The 14,879-nt window shown below is 37.4% G+C and overlaps 4 protein-coding genes across 6 annotated transcripts; 2 read left to right on the top strand and 2 right to left on the bottom strand.

Annotated features, from left to right (window-relative positions):
• Positions 1-343: 343 nt before the first annotated feature.
• trmt12 (tRNA methyltransferase 12 homolog) lies at positions 344-4,520 on the bottom strand. The gene is made up of 7 exons (XM_059515778.1): positions 4,307-4,520; positions 4,016-4,184; positions 3,731-3,929; positions 3,449-3,599; positions 3,247-3,356; positions 2,999-3,156; positions 344-815 (listed from the first exon to the last, which is right to left on the bottom strand). Exons 1-7 carry the CDS (start codon positions 4,357-4,359, stop codon positions 417-419), a joined length of 1,239 nt encoding a protein of 412 aa, XP_059371761.1. The 5' UTR covers positions 4,360-4,520; the 3' UTR covers positions 344-416.
• On the top strand, positions 4,150-6,588 carry rnaseh2c (ribonuclease H2, subunit C). Of its 2 annotated transcripts, none has more exons than XM_059515780.1 (5): positions 4,150-4,173; positions 5,679-5,832; positions 5,915-6,027; positions 6,145-6,264; positions 6,375-6,588. In XM_059515780.1, the coding sequence occupies exons 2-5, from the start codon at positions 5,679-5,681 to the stop codon at positions 6,399-6,401; spliced, it is 414 nt and encodes a 137-aa protein (XP_059371763.1). In that variant the 5' UTR covers positions 4,150-4,173; the 3' UTR covers positions 6,402-6,588. The 2 variants fall into 2 exon arrangements, with proteins under 2 accessions (XP_059371763.1, XP_059371762.1); XM_059515779.1 differs by lacking the exon at positions 4,150-4,173 and adding an exon at positions 4,711-4,866.
• Positions 6,589-7,714: 1,126 nt separating this feature from the next.
• Positions 7,715-10,114, bottom strand: zbtb3 (zinc finger and BTB domain containing 3). The gene is made up of 2 exons (XM_059515777.1): positions 9,567-10,114; positions 7,715-9,443 (listed from the first exon to the last, which is right to left on the bottom strand). Exon 2 carries the CDS (start codon positions 9,428-9,430, stop codon positions 7,757-7,759), a length of 1,674 nt encoding a protein of 557 aa, XP_059371760.1. The 5' UTR covers positions 9,431-9,443; positions 9,567-10,114; the 3' UTR covers positions 7,715-7,756.
• Positions 10,115-11,983: 1,869 nt separating this feature from the next.
• Positions 11,984-13,558, top strand: lsm11 (LSM11, U7 small nuclear RNA associated). Of its 2 annotated transcripts, XM_059516705.1 has the most exons (4): positions 11,985-12,471; positions 12,573-12,712; positions 12,803-12,886; positions 13,117-13,558. In XM_059516705.1, the coding sequence occupies exons 1-4, from the start codon at positions 12,021-12,023 to the stop codon at positions 13,405-13,407; spliced, it is 966 nt and encodes a 321-aa protein (XP_059372688.1). In that variant the 5' UTR covers positions 11,985-12,020; the 3' UTR covers positions 13,408-13,558. The 2 variants fall into 2 exon arrangements, with proteins under 2 accessions (XP_059372689.1, XP_059372688.1); XM_059516706.1 differs by lacking the exon at positions 12,803-12,886 and having other exon boundaries at positions 11,984-12,471.
• The last annotated feature ends 1,321 nt before the right edge of the window (positions 13,559-14,879 follow it).

The raw sequence follows: 14,879 nt of genomic DNA, 5'->3' as shown, positions 1-14,879 counted from the left end.
ACATTTAACAGTATTTTGATCAAATCAGTTCAGAATTCATAATCATAAAATACTTTTGAAAAACAAAAAAGGAAAATCCATATACCTGTAAATGAAATAAATATTGATGGCCACTTAATAAATGATGTTGCTCTTTAACTGTTAAGACATAAAAGGAAATAATCTTTACTGCATTTTGAACATGATGCCCATACAGTACATACGTGTTCAGTGTTCATAAGTGAACAATAATCCACATCACAGCCAGATCTAAAAAAAAAAAAAAAAAAAAGAAGTACAAAACAGAAATATAAAACACTACTATAATTGTACATCTCAAACACACACACACACACACAAAGAAAAAGGTAAAACTCTAATTATAGCTAATTATAGAGATTACAATTAAAACAATTTTACATGATTGAATGTGTTTATCAGAGAGGTTTACACTCCAAGTCCAGAACTATATGACTGATATGTGGTGCGTATGTCTTAACATGCTCTATGTGCTTGATATTCGTCTTCCATTTGCTTCCAGTGATGTCTGACAAAAGTGTACAGACACGTCTGGCTGTTTCTGAAGCCCAGGCAGTCCACGCTTGCATATCTCTCTGAATCCTCAGGGAAGATTGTTCTATAGAAGAGCCTTTTTCAACATCGATAGCAGATGCATGTTCAAGTGGTTCATGATGCAAAGGTGTCGTGACATTTTGATGAATATGCAGCATTCCACCAGTGTCTCTCTTCAGCAGACGACATGCCACTGGCCATCCTTCCTCCGAACTTGGTATGAGGCCCAAATTCACTCGATCAGCAAGATCACATAATGGAAGCTAAAAAGGATGTCCAAACATGTATTAATTCAACTGACCAGATGTGAAGATAGCAAGATGACATAAGTGTGTTCATAATTATATCAAGAACAAATATCTGCCAATGGGGTCAGAAAAATCAACTGGTATTCATAGGGAAAACACATTCTTTGACACCAGTGACAGATGATTTAAGCATAACCTCACTTAATTTTGTTCAGTTTCACAGAAAACAAGATTTAATATCTTAATTTTGCATATCAAGTAAATGTTTCTTGATTTAAGAATGTTTAGTTGTTTGTACTGGTAAAAGATACTGAGGAAAATATTTATTTTTTTCAGTATATGCAACACTTAATGCCATGACTTTACACATTTTTTGCTCTCATTTATGGCTTATATTTATGATTTTTTTTAAGGCTTTAATTTGTGCAAGAGCAAAGACCTAAAGAACCCCTGATTTGGAAATGTTCACATAATGAGAACATTATTATATATTGTCTCTTACCCAATGAGCTGATTCTCATCCACTACAAAAAAATGTTTTTTCATATTAGTAAGTGAACTTAAAGGGATAGTTCACCAAAAAATGAAAATTATGTCATTAATAACTCACCCTCATGTCGTTCCAAACCAGTAAGACCTCCATTTATCTTCGGAACAGAGTTTAAGATATTTTAGATTTAGTCCGAGAGCTCTCAGTCCCTCCATTGAAGCTGTGTGTACGGTCTACTGTCCATGTCCAGAAAGGTAAGAAAAACATCATCAAAGTAGTCCATGTGACATCAGAGGGTCAGTTAGAATTTTTTGAAGCATCGAAAATACATTTTGGTCCAAAAATAGCAAAAACTACGACTTTATTCAGCATTGTCTTCTCTTCCATGTCTGTTGTAAGACAGTTCAAAACAAAGCAGTTTGTCATATCCGATTCGCGAACGAATCATTCGATGTAACCGGATCTTTTTGAACCAGTTCACCAAATCGAACTGAATAGTTTTAAACGGTTCGCGTCTCCAATACGCATTAATCCACAAATGACTTAAGCTGTTAACTTGTTTAATGTGGCTGACACTTCCTCTGAGTTCAAACAAACCAATATCCCGGAGTAATTCATTTACTCAAACATTACACTGACTGAACTGCTGTGAAGAGAGAACTGAAGATGAACACTGAGCCGAGCAAGATAATGACTCGTTCACGAGTCAAAAACCGGTTGCATCGGTTTTCGGATCACCAGTAGTTCTTTCTGACAGTTCGATTCAATAAACCGGTTGAAGAAAACGGTTCACCGTTTTTTTTGCGTTCGACATAATGGCGTCGTTAGCGATGACTGCAAGCCTTCGGTTTACCCACGCTCATAACATTAGCACAGAATCGGTTCAGAATCAATCACCAAAAGAATCAGTTCGGTTCAGGCGCTCTGTGTGTCAGTCTTCTTCACACTGAATCACACATGCGCGGTATCATCAGCTCCTCGGTTCTTGAATCGGACACGTCTGACAGAAACGGTTCTTGACTCGTGAACGAGTCATTATCTTGCTCGGCTCGGTGTTCATCTTCAGTTCTCTCTTCACAGCAGTTCAGTCAGTGTACTGTTTGAGTAAATGAATTACTCCGGGATATTGGTTTGTTTGAACTCAGAGGAAGTGTCAGGCACATTAAAAAAGTTAACCGCTTAAGTCATTTGTGGATTAATGCGTATTAGAGATGCGAACCGTTTAAAACGATTCAGTTCGATTTGGTGAACTGTTTCAAAAAGATCCGGTTACATCGAATGATTCGTTCGCGAACCGGATATGACAAACTGCTTTGTTTTGAACGGTCTTATAACAGACACGAAAGAGAAGACAATGCTGAATAAAGTCGTAGTTTTTGCTATTTTTGGACCAAAATGTATTTTCGATGCTTCAAAAAATTCTAACCGACCCTCTGATGTCACATGGACTACTTTGATGATGTTTTTCTTACCTTTCTAGACATAAGCAGTATACCGTACACACAGTTTCAATGGAGGGACTAAGAGCTCTCGGACTAAATCTAAAATATCTTAAACTGGGTTCCAAAAATAAACGGAGGTCTTACAGGTTTGAAACAACATGAGGGTAAGTTATTAATGACATAATTTTCCAAATTGGGCGAACTAACCCTTTAAGATAATGTCAACCAGCACTTTTGTATCTCATTGTTCAAGCTGTTATCCTGACCTGTCTGTTGTCTCCTGGATGGACAGTGCAGCGGTCTGACACACCGTTGACCTGCAGGTTTCTCTGTAGAGCTTTTACTGCATCTGGGTTCCATTCACATGCATGCACATGAGCAGCCTTAGCATGTACAAGATATGGAAGAGTGAAGTAGCCAATCCCTGAACAGTGGGGCAAAATCTGATCATACATCTTGGGTGATTAAAAACCATTCCAACCCATTCCAATGGTACACACATCTTTGCTTTTACCTGCATATAAGTCAACCACAGTCTCTCCACTGCAGTCAAAGGAGGCTATTCTGAGCTTCTCTGTGATATTCCCAGAAGAGAACATGCACTTAGTGACATCAAACTCATACCTAAATTTTTGTCAGACAGATCCATTAGAATATTTAGTTAATATGTTACGTTTTTTTTTTTTTTTTAAATAACATAGCATCTTATTGGTTACCTAATGTGGTTATCAATGTGTGTTACATAACCGCTGTCTCCTAAAAGCATAGTCACTATAGGTGTGCGATAACCATCCAGGGAGATTTTTTTTATTTGTGCTATACGTTTTCCTCCCAACGTCAGTGCAACTGCAGTCCAGAATTCAGATCCTAAAACAAATAAATATATTCAAGAATATATTGAAGACATTTAAGCTAATTACTATGAGCTATTACTCTGGAATATATGGAATATATGCAAGCCTGGATGTACAGAGGGTCTGAGATTCAATATCACCCACCAATTTCTTTCCATATTGCATTAGAAAAGGAGCCTTCACTAAACAGGACAAGATCTCCATGGCATTGCCATCGGCTAGGAATGTCTCTCTCTAGATCTTCACTCCATTTTTCTCCTTTAGAAACCAGCAAAGACTGTGCAGTCTCTAGAAGCCTCTTGTAAGAAGATTTAACTTTTTCCTTCTTTGATAATGGGGGATCCTAAAAAAAATAAGCAGATATACTGATGCTCAGATGTTCAGTGCATTGGGTGCAAACATATATCTTTAATAATTGTGAATGCTTACCTGGATATAAACAATTTCACAAAAGCAGTCCTCTGTAACATCTTTTATTAGTGCCTCTAGATCAAGCTGTACCAGGACAGATGCAATGACTGGAAGGGTTACAGTGCCATCTGGATGTTTTTGTGCACAGTGCTTGCGGTCCAGAACACCTTGTGACAGTAGGTATTTTCTGAAAAACAATTATACATAGTAATACACCAGGTTTCTAAATACAGAAACATGTAAAACCAGTTATTTAGTAACTGGCCAACTAACAGAGATTCAGAAAGCAGCTATTTGTATGTATCCTACCTGTACATTTGTGCGTGACGCTGTGGCACTTTTAAACACGGAATTACAACCATTTTCCGCAGGAGGCGTTAAAGAAGTAATCAAAATATATTAATTCTCTAAACAAACGAATATGGGAGTCTATCAAACCCCTATTTGAATCTTACAGGAATAATTAACATGAACGAGACAACTTCGCATTCGAGTAATATCGTTCCTAGTTGGTTCCAAATTCCTGTAGGAATGATATCAGTGTTGCACTCATAGAGCGCCTGGAAACAGGAAACATTGCGCTGTAATCATACAATAAATATAACATATGTAATTATAAAGGTATCTGTGTGTCTGTTATTTTAGTATATAAGTTGAAATAATAATAATAATAATAATAACAATAAAGTAAAAATAGTGTATTTTTTCGAGTCATTATCCGACAACAACAGCGAACGGTAGATGGCAGAATGCTTTGGATTTTACCGCGAAAAACATCCGCGTGGAAGCGAAGAAATACAGAGCGACCAATCACAGTCAACACAGCTGTCCCACGTGACACTTTATAAACACGACCGAAAACAAGAAAGGTAAGATATCTGCAATAAAATTACATCTCCGCTTTCCCATACAAGTATACAGAGGTTCAGTTCTGATAACATTGATATAAACTGCTTTTTATGCGATCCTCTAGCATTATATCAACTGGAAAAAGTGTATAGTTTATTGTAGAAGACATGTCTTTAATTCAACTATACTTGACAACTTTTCTACTAATAATAATAATCTATACATTCATCTTTTAATAGATAATTAATATTTTACTGGCATTTAATGGAATGTCACTTTGTAATTTTTACTTATAAAGAGTCAAAATAGTAATGGCAACCCTATAGCGAGGCACTATGTCAGTGGAAAATTGTCACAATAGCCCTGGTTTCCCTATAACCAGTCATAAGAGTCAGGTTTTTAAATTGAGATTTATACATCACCTGAAAGCTGAAGTAAGCTTTTTATTGATGTATGGTTATAGACATTTGGCCTAGATACAACTATTTAAAAATCTGGAATCTGAGGGTGTAAAAAAAAAAATCTAAATATTGAGAAAATCACCTTTAAAGTTGTCCAAATGAAGTTTTAGCAATGCATATTATTAATCAAAAATTAAGTTTTGATATTTATGGTAGGAAATTTACAAAACATCTTCATGGAACATGCTCTTATCCTAATAATTTTTGGCATGAAATAAAAATCAATAATTTTGACCCATATTATTGGTTATTGCTACAATTATATCCGTGCTACTTATGACTACTTATTTTTGTGATCCATGGTCAAATATATTAATGAAATGACACTGTCAGTAATTGTCACATGTGCTTTACAAACTTTGTTTTACTAGATGTCAGCGAACAGTTGTGTGACAGCTATCCGGCTTGATTCCCTCAAGCAAGCTGACAAACCACAGATCCACTTGTTACCTTGTGAAATAGAGCATGACGGACCTGCCGAAGTTTTCAAGTTCTTTAATCCCACTGTGAAGGAACGCAAACACGGTTAGTCAAATACAAGTACACACCTCGAGAATGAAATGAGTTGAAGCACTCCACACGATAAACATAACATTGTGTTGTGCAGAAACGACAGTGTCATTTAGAGGCAGGGGGCTGAAGGGTCAGGAATTGCATTGCCCACAAGGATACACAGGAATAGTGCTAAAAGAAGTCCAGAAGCCTGCATCTGATCAAGAGGTTCCTGCACTGTGCCTTACTTTAGAAATCATTGATATCATACATTTCTAAATAACACATAATGCTTTTTAAAACACTAGCTCTTAAACTTTTTTTTTTTCTGTCATTTGTTTTTAGGACAGAGTTGTGAAAGTTTCTTCAGTGTTCCATCATTTCACATACTGGAATTTGGAGACTCCTCCCACAACTGATGATGGGGTTGTGATGACGATGGCTTGGCCTCAGCTAGCAGAGGCAGTAAGTACCTTTTGATGACTTTTAATCACATTAGAATCTGCTCTAAAAACATCTCTCTCATTTCACTTAGCATTAATTAACTTCAAATTAATCAATACTTCTTTCTGCAGATGCATGGACCAGTGGACGACTGCTAATGTTTTATTGTGGAGATCTGCTTCTCAAATACATTGTTACAGTTAAATAAATGTGAAAATGAATATTTGTTGGAAAACATAATAATTAACTTACTGTGTCATGGTATTAACCACCATTTTACCAAACATTTGTTGAAGAATATCACAATGCAACATCACTAAATATTAAAAGTCTTGTTTTATTGTTTTCCCTTGTGCAGACTTTTAATTTAGACATTTGGCCATTATTTAACAGTAACTGGCAGGTTTTGATCTGATGTACATTACCTTTAAAACGTTTGGGGTTTGTATATTTTTTGAAAGAAGTCTCCTATGCTCACAAAGGCTGCATTTATTTGATCAAAAGTACAGTAAAACAGAAAGATTGTGAATTAGTATTTAAATGTAAAATAACTGTTCATTTGAAAATATTTTAAAATGTAATTATTTCTGTAATGGCAAAGCTGAATTATCAGCAGCCATTATTACTCAAGCCTTCTTCAGAAATAATTCTAATATCAGCAAATCAGCATGTTAAAATATTTTTAATAAGCTGACTTACTAAAAAGACTATTCTCATGAATGTTCAAAACAGCTGTGCTCTCTAATATTATTGAAACCATGAAAAGCATTTATTTGACATAGAAATATTTTTTAAATTATAAATGTCTTTACTTTTAATCAATGTATTGTGTCCTTGCTGAAAAAAATAGTAATTTAATTATTAAAAAAAAACAACAACAACTTCTGACTACCCCCAAACTTTTGGAAAGTAGTGTTTAAGTTCTCTAAACATTCTACAACAAAGCTGGTCGCAATTTCAGACTCACAAAACTGCACAGAACTCACACACAGCAAAACTATTCCTTGTAGTGATTGTAGTCATTTATCTGCTCTAATGGATTTTAATGCTCATTTATTTTTATAACAGCTACAATATTCCATAAGAGACGTAAACATGGCATTTTAAACTGCGAAACACCACCATGAATGGTGATTACTTATTAAAAGGCTGTTTCAATATACTAGGCCTGTATGCTGGAACCACTCTTAGTCAATTCAAATTTACTTACACTGCCAATCTTTATATAAAAACAATATACTTTAGTAATTAATTTCAAAACCAGTTTGTGTAACAGTAGAAATCTCAATATCTCAAATCTCAAACAATATTGAATTACCACCAAATAAACTTTTTTTCAGTCACACTGGTTGTGTTTGTAAATGGCATGGCAGCAGTCACGTGTGTCAAGATTCCCTTTCAAAGCATTTGCCACAAAAGTATAGACGTGGCAAGTCATGATTTTGTGGTATTTTTCAAAGCCTTCAGCAAGTTTCTGAAGGACCTGTTTAAAGGATCTAGCCACAGATGATGGCTACGTCTGAGGAGGAGGGGGTGGTGATGGTGGGGGGTCTGACTCGACTCTGCTGCGCTTGACTGGTAAGCCATGATCATGTGCCTTTCTGATGTGCCTGTACAAGTCTCCAGACTGCGTGTAACTGCGGTAACAGTAGGTGCACTCATAAGGGCGCTCCCTAGTGTGCACAATGGCGTGTCTCCTCAGTGTGTACGCACAGGAAAACGTCTTTCCGCAAGTGTTACAAGTAGGCACGTCCTCTACGTAACTCCCAAGCGAGTCATGAAAATCCTCAAGGTACATGGCCTGCTGCTCCGGCTGGGAATTGGCTGGAAAAAGAGGTGATGAAAAGCTGGCGGTTTCTGCTGCAGAAGGATTAGGACCTTGCGGCGAGGAAGGGAAAGAAAGGGGTTCTTGATGTGGAAGATGAATTAATGGGTGTGCTGGAATAAATTGAGTATCGGTCAGCTCCTCCACATCATGATTACTGTCATCAAAATCATCTCCATGATCTAAATCGGCATTTCTTCTTGGGTCATCATCCATTACCACCGTCTCATCTACATCATCAGACTCTTCATCAGAAATCACAATGGCCTCCAATTTCACTTTAAAGCGATCTTCATTTTCTTCTCTTGTTGTTTGCGAACAAGTTTTTTTAAGCTTACTTTGCATGTTTCTGGCATTGGGCAAAGTGTTCTCATGCCTCCTTTCATTCTGGTTTTGAATGTGTTGTGAAGACCCTGGATTTCCAGCACCTTTGTTCCGGAACTGGGGTTTTAGTGTTTGAGCCTGCATAAAAACTCTAGATTCATGTTCTTGAGCAGCACTAGCGTTATCCACACTGCACAGAGCCACAGCAGTGGCTACAACAGTTTGTGTCTCTTTCTGAATTAGTTCTGTCGTACTACATGGACTTGAAAGTGCAGACTCAAGGCTAGCAGATCGCGCCGCTGCTGATATTCTTGTTTTGTCAGGTCTAGGTGAAGAACGATATGTGGACGAACCCGAACAAGTATTACTCATGGCTGGTTGTGAGTCCATTCCTGGTTGGGTCGTGTCTGCCATTTCTGAACTCTCCCTGTGCATGAGGAGATTAGCCACCCCTGCTTGTGTTTCAGTCTTGGTATCGATATAAAGTGACATTTGTTGGCTTGACTGTGGACGATGTCTTACTGCTCCATCTCTTTCTGTTTCTGCACCAGGTGCGTCTTCTCCACTCGAGCCATCAAGTTCTCCAGGCTTAGCAGACTCGTTTGCTCCAACTTCTACTCTTGTACTATCCGCCTCAGCCAGTCCTCGACCCTGCAGTCTTCTCTTACAAACTCGCACAACATCGTTCATATGTAGGAAGCTGGCTGCGGCGAGCACGTCCTCTGGAGGGGGGTGGGCTGCTAATCGCAGAACCCCTTCGTACATAAAGTCAAGGAGGAGCCCAAAGGCTTGTGGGGTCACGATATCTCCATTAATAGTGACTGTGTCTCTTTGTGGCCCTCCGTTGATTGTGCTGGTATTCCCCATTGACTGATCGGAGTAAAACATATGGAAGAAAGGGGAGAAAGAGGCCAACACAGCACGGTGGGCTCCAAAACGAGTCGGGCCGACCTGCACAGAGCAGTCACATAAGAAACCTTGTAGACGCTGAGAGCGAAGGCTGGCCAGGAGCTGCTGACTATGTCCTGGAAACTCCATGTCCACTGACAACCTGGTAAAATAGTGCCGTGGTATACTGTTAATATATAGCTTATGCCGTGTGTATATAATCATAATACATCATTATAGAATTTATAATATTAGGAGGTACTTTTTGTTAAGATATGTTGCTTACAGAAATGTCCAAAGTGCTAACAAAGTCCCCAGGTCCACTGTAACATCAGCTCTTTTGTAGCACCGTCATGTTTGTTTTATGTCCACTGACATTCTCTTGACATCGACAGTTATTCACGATTCCAGTAAATTCATATGCTTATTAAATCTTGAAGCAATACAAACGGATTCCTCATCTTCTGGTATTCTTAACAAAGCATATTTCTATTATTGTTATTGCACCAACCATTCACCAGAGCACTATAATATAAATCGAAAGTAGCACGTCATATCCTTCTAGCATCTGGTATATTTATTCTCTAATCTGTGAAAAATAATATATATATATACGCGATACGGCAATGTTTTCTTTTAGAACAATACATTACGAACACACGCTTCTACGTGTAGTACGTTCCGTTCGTATGTGCGAGTGCGCTCTGCCACCTACTGACGAGGAGGAGAACGAATGCGGAAGCGGTAACAAAAGTATCCACAATCTGCTCCGCGTACACACATACATACATTTTGTTTTGTAGGTGTACTAGAACAGGCTCTCATACTAGGTTTTTCGAAAAATACATTATTTTCACATATTTTACATTATTTACAACAAATCTCTCCCCAGTCTGGCATGGCCATAAACGGCTCGAATAGTTCCTGTATCAAATGAAGGCCCGCCTTCTGGAATACGAGCTGTGCTGTGATTGGTTAGCTCGGCCAGTGTGAGATGTGATTGACAGCACTCGGCGCCTGGTCGGACTCGGGAAATGTCATGCCTCTTACGTGCTCTTACCCAGACAGTAAAAGCTCTTATCCTCTTACCAAAGCTGCCTTCTTCTTCTTCTTCTTTTAGAGTTTAACTGGCGAGACCAACTTAAGGTGCATTTACCGCCATCTACCAGACAGGAGTGTGGTCGTCGAGAAGAGGGAATTATTCACCTATGCGCATACTTATGATATAAATATGTACATATTAAATACGGTAGAACAACCCCGTATTTTTGAGAAACCTCATAACTTGATTTTTAACACTTTTAGATACATCTCCTAATAGATTAACTAAAGTAAGCGCTTTCCCTTCTTTATATAGGACTGATGTTAAACAACTACGCTCTTCCATATAATTTTTACACTCTATTTAGACATGTTCAACTGTTTCTGGCTGACCGCAATAATCACAACCTCCTGTCTGATGTTTCCCTATACGGAATAAAGATCTATTGAGACCTTTTTATACAGTCTATGATTGAGACCTGAATGGCCAATCCTTAAACGTGTCAGCACTGCCTCTTCTCTCCTCCTAGATCTACCCCCTCCCACATTTCTTTGCACACAGTAGTAAAGATGTCTGCCAGTGTCATTACTATCCCACTGCTCTTGCCACATCCCAATCACTTTTTCCTGAATAATTTCCCTTTAGCTTTGCATAGAAGGACATTGATGTTAACCTCATCCAATTTCGAGGCCTGTTTAGCTAGAATATCCACCTCTTCATTTCCATCAATACCTACATGGGCAGGGACCCAAACAAACTGAACACAAACACCTTTACTATGCAACTGAAACAATATATGGTAAATTTTGTATAATAGATCTAGTCTGCATGACTTTCCTGTTTTTATGCTCAATAATGCAGCTTGACTGTCTGAGAAACTAAAGCTCTGTTTATGCCCCCAATATAAATCATAAACAACCAATTAAGAGCTAAAGCAATGGCAGTGAGTTCAGCAGTATACACTGCAACCCAAAGCTGCCTACTGCGAGCTTCAGTTTAAATATCGCGTCAAAATCAAATAAATTTGAGCGCGATTTAAACCTAGATGAGTGTAACCAATATAAGTTCGTCTGTCTTGGGAACACTAGCGTGTCTCTGCCCTGATAATAACACTCGTTGTCTTCTCTAGTGCAGCTCAACCAGGTCTCATCCCATTCATCGAACTTGATTTCTGTGAAATAAGTGATTTCTGTTAAATAATGTTAAAAAAATATCTCCTTTTAAATTGGACATTGAGCTTTTTATGCTCAAACAGCAACATTACAGACTAACTAAAGTTGAAAAAGCACAATAGCACTCCAAGTTATTGTTTATTGAATATAAAATAGTGAAAAATAATTGATGCGGATAATTCCTGCAAGAGGAAAACAGAGGGTGGTGGGGGGGGGGGGTTATATAAATAGTTACTTACAAATATGTGTTTATTTAGTATAACTGAGACCATATAGATTAAGCTAATATTTTAATTATAATTTTTTTTTTTATAAATTAGTCAAAACTGTAGTAATACTGAGCGCACTGAACGTCTTTTTAGACTTCCTATTAGTAAACTGGCACATTTTATCATAGACATATAAATAATTATTATATGTCTATGCATTTTATATTCTAAGACTTTGACAGGAAACATTTTCATCGGTGGCTTCACACCACTGATAAGTTACCCATGATTCTCCGCGGTCTGCGGCTCATTCAAAAATGGAGGAGGGTGAGAGAGAGTCAGAAAGCGAGCGCCGTTCGGCACCCTCTCAAACATCTGATCAGCAAACCACCACCGAAACCTCCAGACAGACACCAGAAACTGAAGAAGATGATGTCGAAACTAAGTTGGACATCAGCTCGGATAAGTTTGACCCTCTGCTCGCTCTGTATTCCCCACAAGTGCCATTGCCTTTCCCCAATATAAGGTGCTTTAATAACATCGCAGAATATGAGAGCTTCATGAAAGGCGGTCGAGGCCGAGCCAAACCCGAAAACGTGGAGAAAAGACTCCGAAAAGCACAGAAGGGTAAAGCAGACCCAGAGAGGATTGAAAGGCTGAAAAGACTGATGGTAAACAACCCTGTTGAGGAGGAGGGAGAGGGAAGTGGAGTCAAGCGACAGCCTCGAAGACGAAAAGCAGCCAAAAATGTGCTTACGAGAATGCCACGTATGTCTCTGCCTTTGCTGTCTATGCCACAAGATGATAGTAAACACTAAACTGTTAAGTTAATCTAGTTATCTCACTATGCTCTGTGTCTTTTCGTCCAGTGCACACAGGCAGTCCATTAGGAGAGCTAAACAGATGTGTTCAGGAGAAAATCAGAGTCAAAGTTCACATCCGGACCTTTAAAGGGCTCCGGGGAGTGTGTTCTGGCTTTGTGGTGGCATTTGATAAGTTTTGGAACCTGGTACGTATTAAATCACATTTACATGTATTATAATCACTATTAAATATAAATATTTGTCTTCTTTTATTCTGCTAATCCGTTTGGTGCCAGGCAATGGTGGATGTGGATGAAACATACAGGGAGCCACTTCTGGGACAAGCTCTTTATCACGAGAAAGCACTTACAATCACAAGGGTGAAACATTTGAATACACATCTGAATATTCTAGAAGATATTAATCCATAATCACATCTAAAATTGATTTGAAAAGTATTAATTAGAACAATTTGTGCTTTTTGTCCTTTTTTTTTTCTTTTGCTTTGCACTGAAGATTTTTTAAATCCTATTTTTGCTAGCATTTTTTAATACTCTTCAATGTTATTGTATTGCTTTAAAAATCTATTTCAATTAATTTTCTATTACAGCTCTTTGAAAAATTAAAAGTTCAGGAGAGCGTTGCTCTCAGCGCTGTTGAGAATCAGAAGTCAGAGCTACACAGTAGTTCATCTCGTCTCACAAACCAAACCAGGAGAACCGACCCCAGACATACCCAGGAGAGATCTGAACACTCTGAGAAAGACAAGACCACATTAAAAGCGGCACAACAATTTAAAACCAAGCCTAAAGTGGAGTATGGAAGAGTGCACACACGTCATGTCAATCAGCTTTTTATACGAGGAGAAAACATTCTTCTTGTGAACCTACAGCTGGAATAAAGACTAACCAGATTAAATATTTGTTTGGTTTACTTTTTATGGAGATCGCCCAGAAAGATTTTGTAAAATGAGTGTATCATATTGATATGTATATCAACAGCTGAAAATAATATGTTAAAATTCGAGTAAAATAAACACTTTTTAATTGTGATTGGTTGTTGTTAAGGTCACATACTCAACCCACGCTGTTTGTGTTTGCTTTGAATGACCACTAGGGGGAAGTAAGACACTGATGCACTGTAAGCAGTAACATTGCACATGGAGTCTAGTTTTGTTGTATTTTAACAAATTATCAGAGGTTTGAAATGGCAACCTATTGACAGCTTTGCTGATATATTTTCATTTTTCATTTCATTTATTTATTCTCTTTTCATGGTAATGCAACACGAAATGCCACTACAACAAAAATACATTCCATGACAAGAAGAACAGGAGTAGGATGAAGGAAAAAAGAATCTTATAAACTCCTACCCCATTCTTATATTAAGAAAGTAAAAAATCAGACGGCCTCACCGACATAATTAATAATTCTGCTTAAACAACACTAAACAAACAAAAACAACAATGATGCAATAATGACAACTCTAACAATGACGAGACCATCGTTGTTATAGTTTTAACAATTTTCACATTCATCTTTATACAAGTTAAATATCTCTGTTTATACTTATATTTAAATAGAAGAATATTTGAACATTTTAGATCATTTTCTAGAAAATTCCATCTTTTCACACCAGAAACTGAAACACACATTTGTTTGAGGGTATTTCCGGCAAAAGTTGTTTGAAATCATTATTTCTTCTGCTTATTCGCAATTTACAATAAAAGGGGTTTGCAGTCCATGTGGTAACAGGCAATGTTTTGCTTTATGAACAACAAAGTTTGTAAAGAAACCAAGTCCTTCAAAAGTAGTCCTGACCTCGGAAACAGTCCTGTAGTATGTTCTCTTGGAGCAACTCCATTTTTTATTCTTATAACCTTTTTTGCAAAATAAATAAGGGCATTAAATTGGTGAAATAAGAATTTCCCCATACCTCCAAACAATACATCAAATATGGCAAAATAAAGGAACAATATAGGGTTCTCATTGCCTTCTAATTTAACATAAACTTTACTTTGCTCAAAACGACAATGTTTTACAAATTTTATTTCATACATAAGCGATGTGTGACTTCCATATTGTCTATTTTCTACCTAATAATCAAATTTAATACCATATCTCTAATTCCATATGTCTGTAATTTAGATATCAATACACCATGATCAAGAGTGTTGAAGGCCTTTTTAAGGTCAATAAAAACTCCAACTGTGTGATTTTTATTCTCCAATTCTGTAGTAATGTCTTCTGTGGTTTTCATCAAAGCCATAGCTGTTGAGAGGGTACTTCAAAACCCAAACTGATTATCATGTATCAAAGAATGTTTTTCAAGAAAATAATCACATTTTTTAAACAAAAAGCTTCTCCAGAATTT

The sequence above is a fragment of the Carassius carassius genome, chromosome 29, assembly GCF_963082965.1.
Source record: "Carassius carassius chromosome 29, fCarCar2.1, whole genome shotgun sequence".
In the NCBI taxonomy this organism is placed as follows: domain Eukaryota; kingdom Metazoa; phylum Chordata; class Actinopteri; order Cypriniformes; family Cyprinidae; genus Carassius; species Carassius carassius.
Note: the sequence above shows the minus strand (reverse complement) of the source record. Positions and strands in the feature narration are given on the sequence as shown.

Coding starts and splice junctions, on each gene's coding strand:
- zbtb3 (XM_059515777.1), bottom strand. CDS start 9,430: ATGGAGTTTCCAGGACATAGTCAGCAGCTCCTGGCCAGCCTTCGCTCT.
- lsm11 (XM_059516705.1), top strand. CDS start 12,021: ATGGAGGAGGGTGAGAGAGAGTCAGAAAGCGAGCGCCGTTCGGCACCC. Junction 12,472..12,572: donor TGTGCTTACGAGAATGCCAC/GTATGTCTCTGC, acceptor CTTTTCGTCCAG/TGCACACAGGCAGTCCATTA. Junction 12,887..13,116: donor AAGCACTTACAATCACAAGG/GTGAAACATTTG, acceptor TTTCTATTACAG/CTCTTTGAAAAATTAAAAGT.
- rnaseh2c (XM_059515780.1), top strand. CDS start 5,679: ATGTCAGCGAACAGTTGTGTGACAGCTATCCGGCTTGATTCCCTCAAG. Junction 5,833..5,914: donor TGTGAAGGAACGCAAACACG/GTTAGTCAAATA, acceptor TGTGTTGTGCAG/AAACGACAGTGTCATTTAGA. Junction 6,028..6,144: donor AGCCTGCATCTGATCAAGAG/GTTCCTGCACTG, acceptor ATTTGTTTTTAG/GACAGAGTTGTGAAAGTTTC.
- trmt12 (XM_059515778.1), bottom strand. CDS start 4,359: ATGGTTGTAATTCCGTGTTTAAAAGTGCCACAGCGTCACGCACAAATG. Junction 3,930..4,015: donor GTGAAATTGTTTATATCCAG/GTAAGCATTCAC, acceptor TATTTTTTTTAG/GATCCCCCATTATCAAAGAA. Junction 3,357..3,448: donor CACATTGATAACCACATTAG/GTAACCAATAAG, acceptor ACAAAAATTTAG/GTATGAGTTTGATGTCACTA.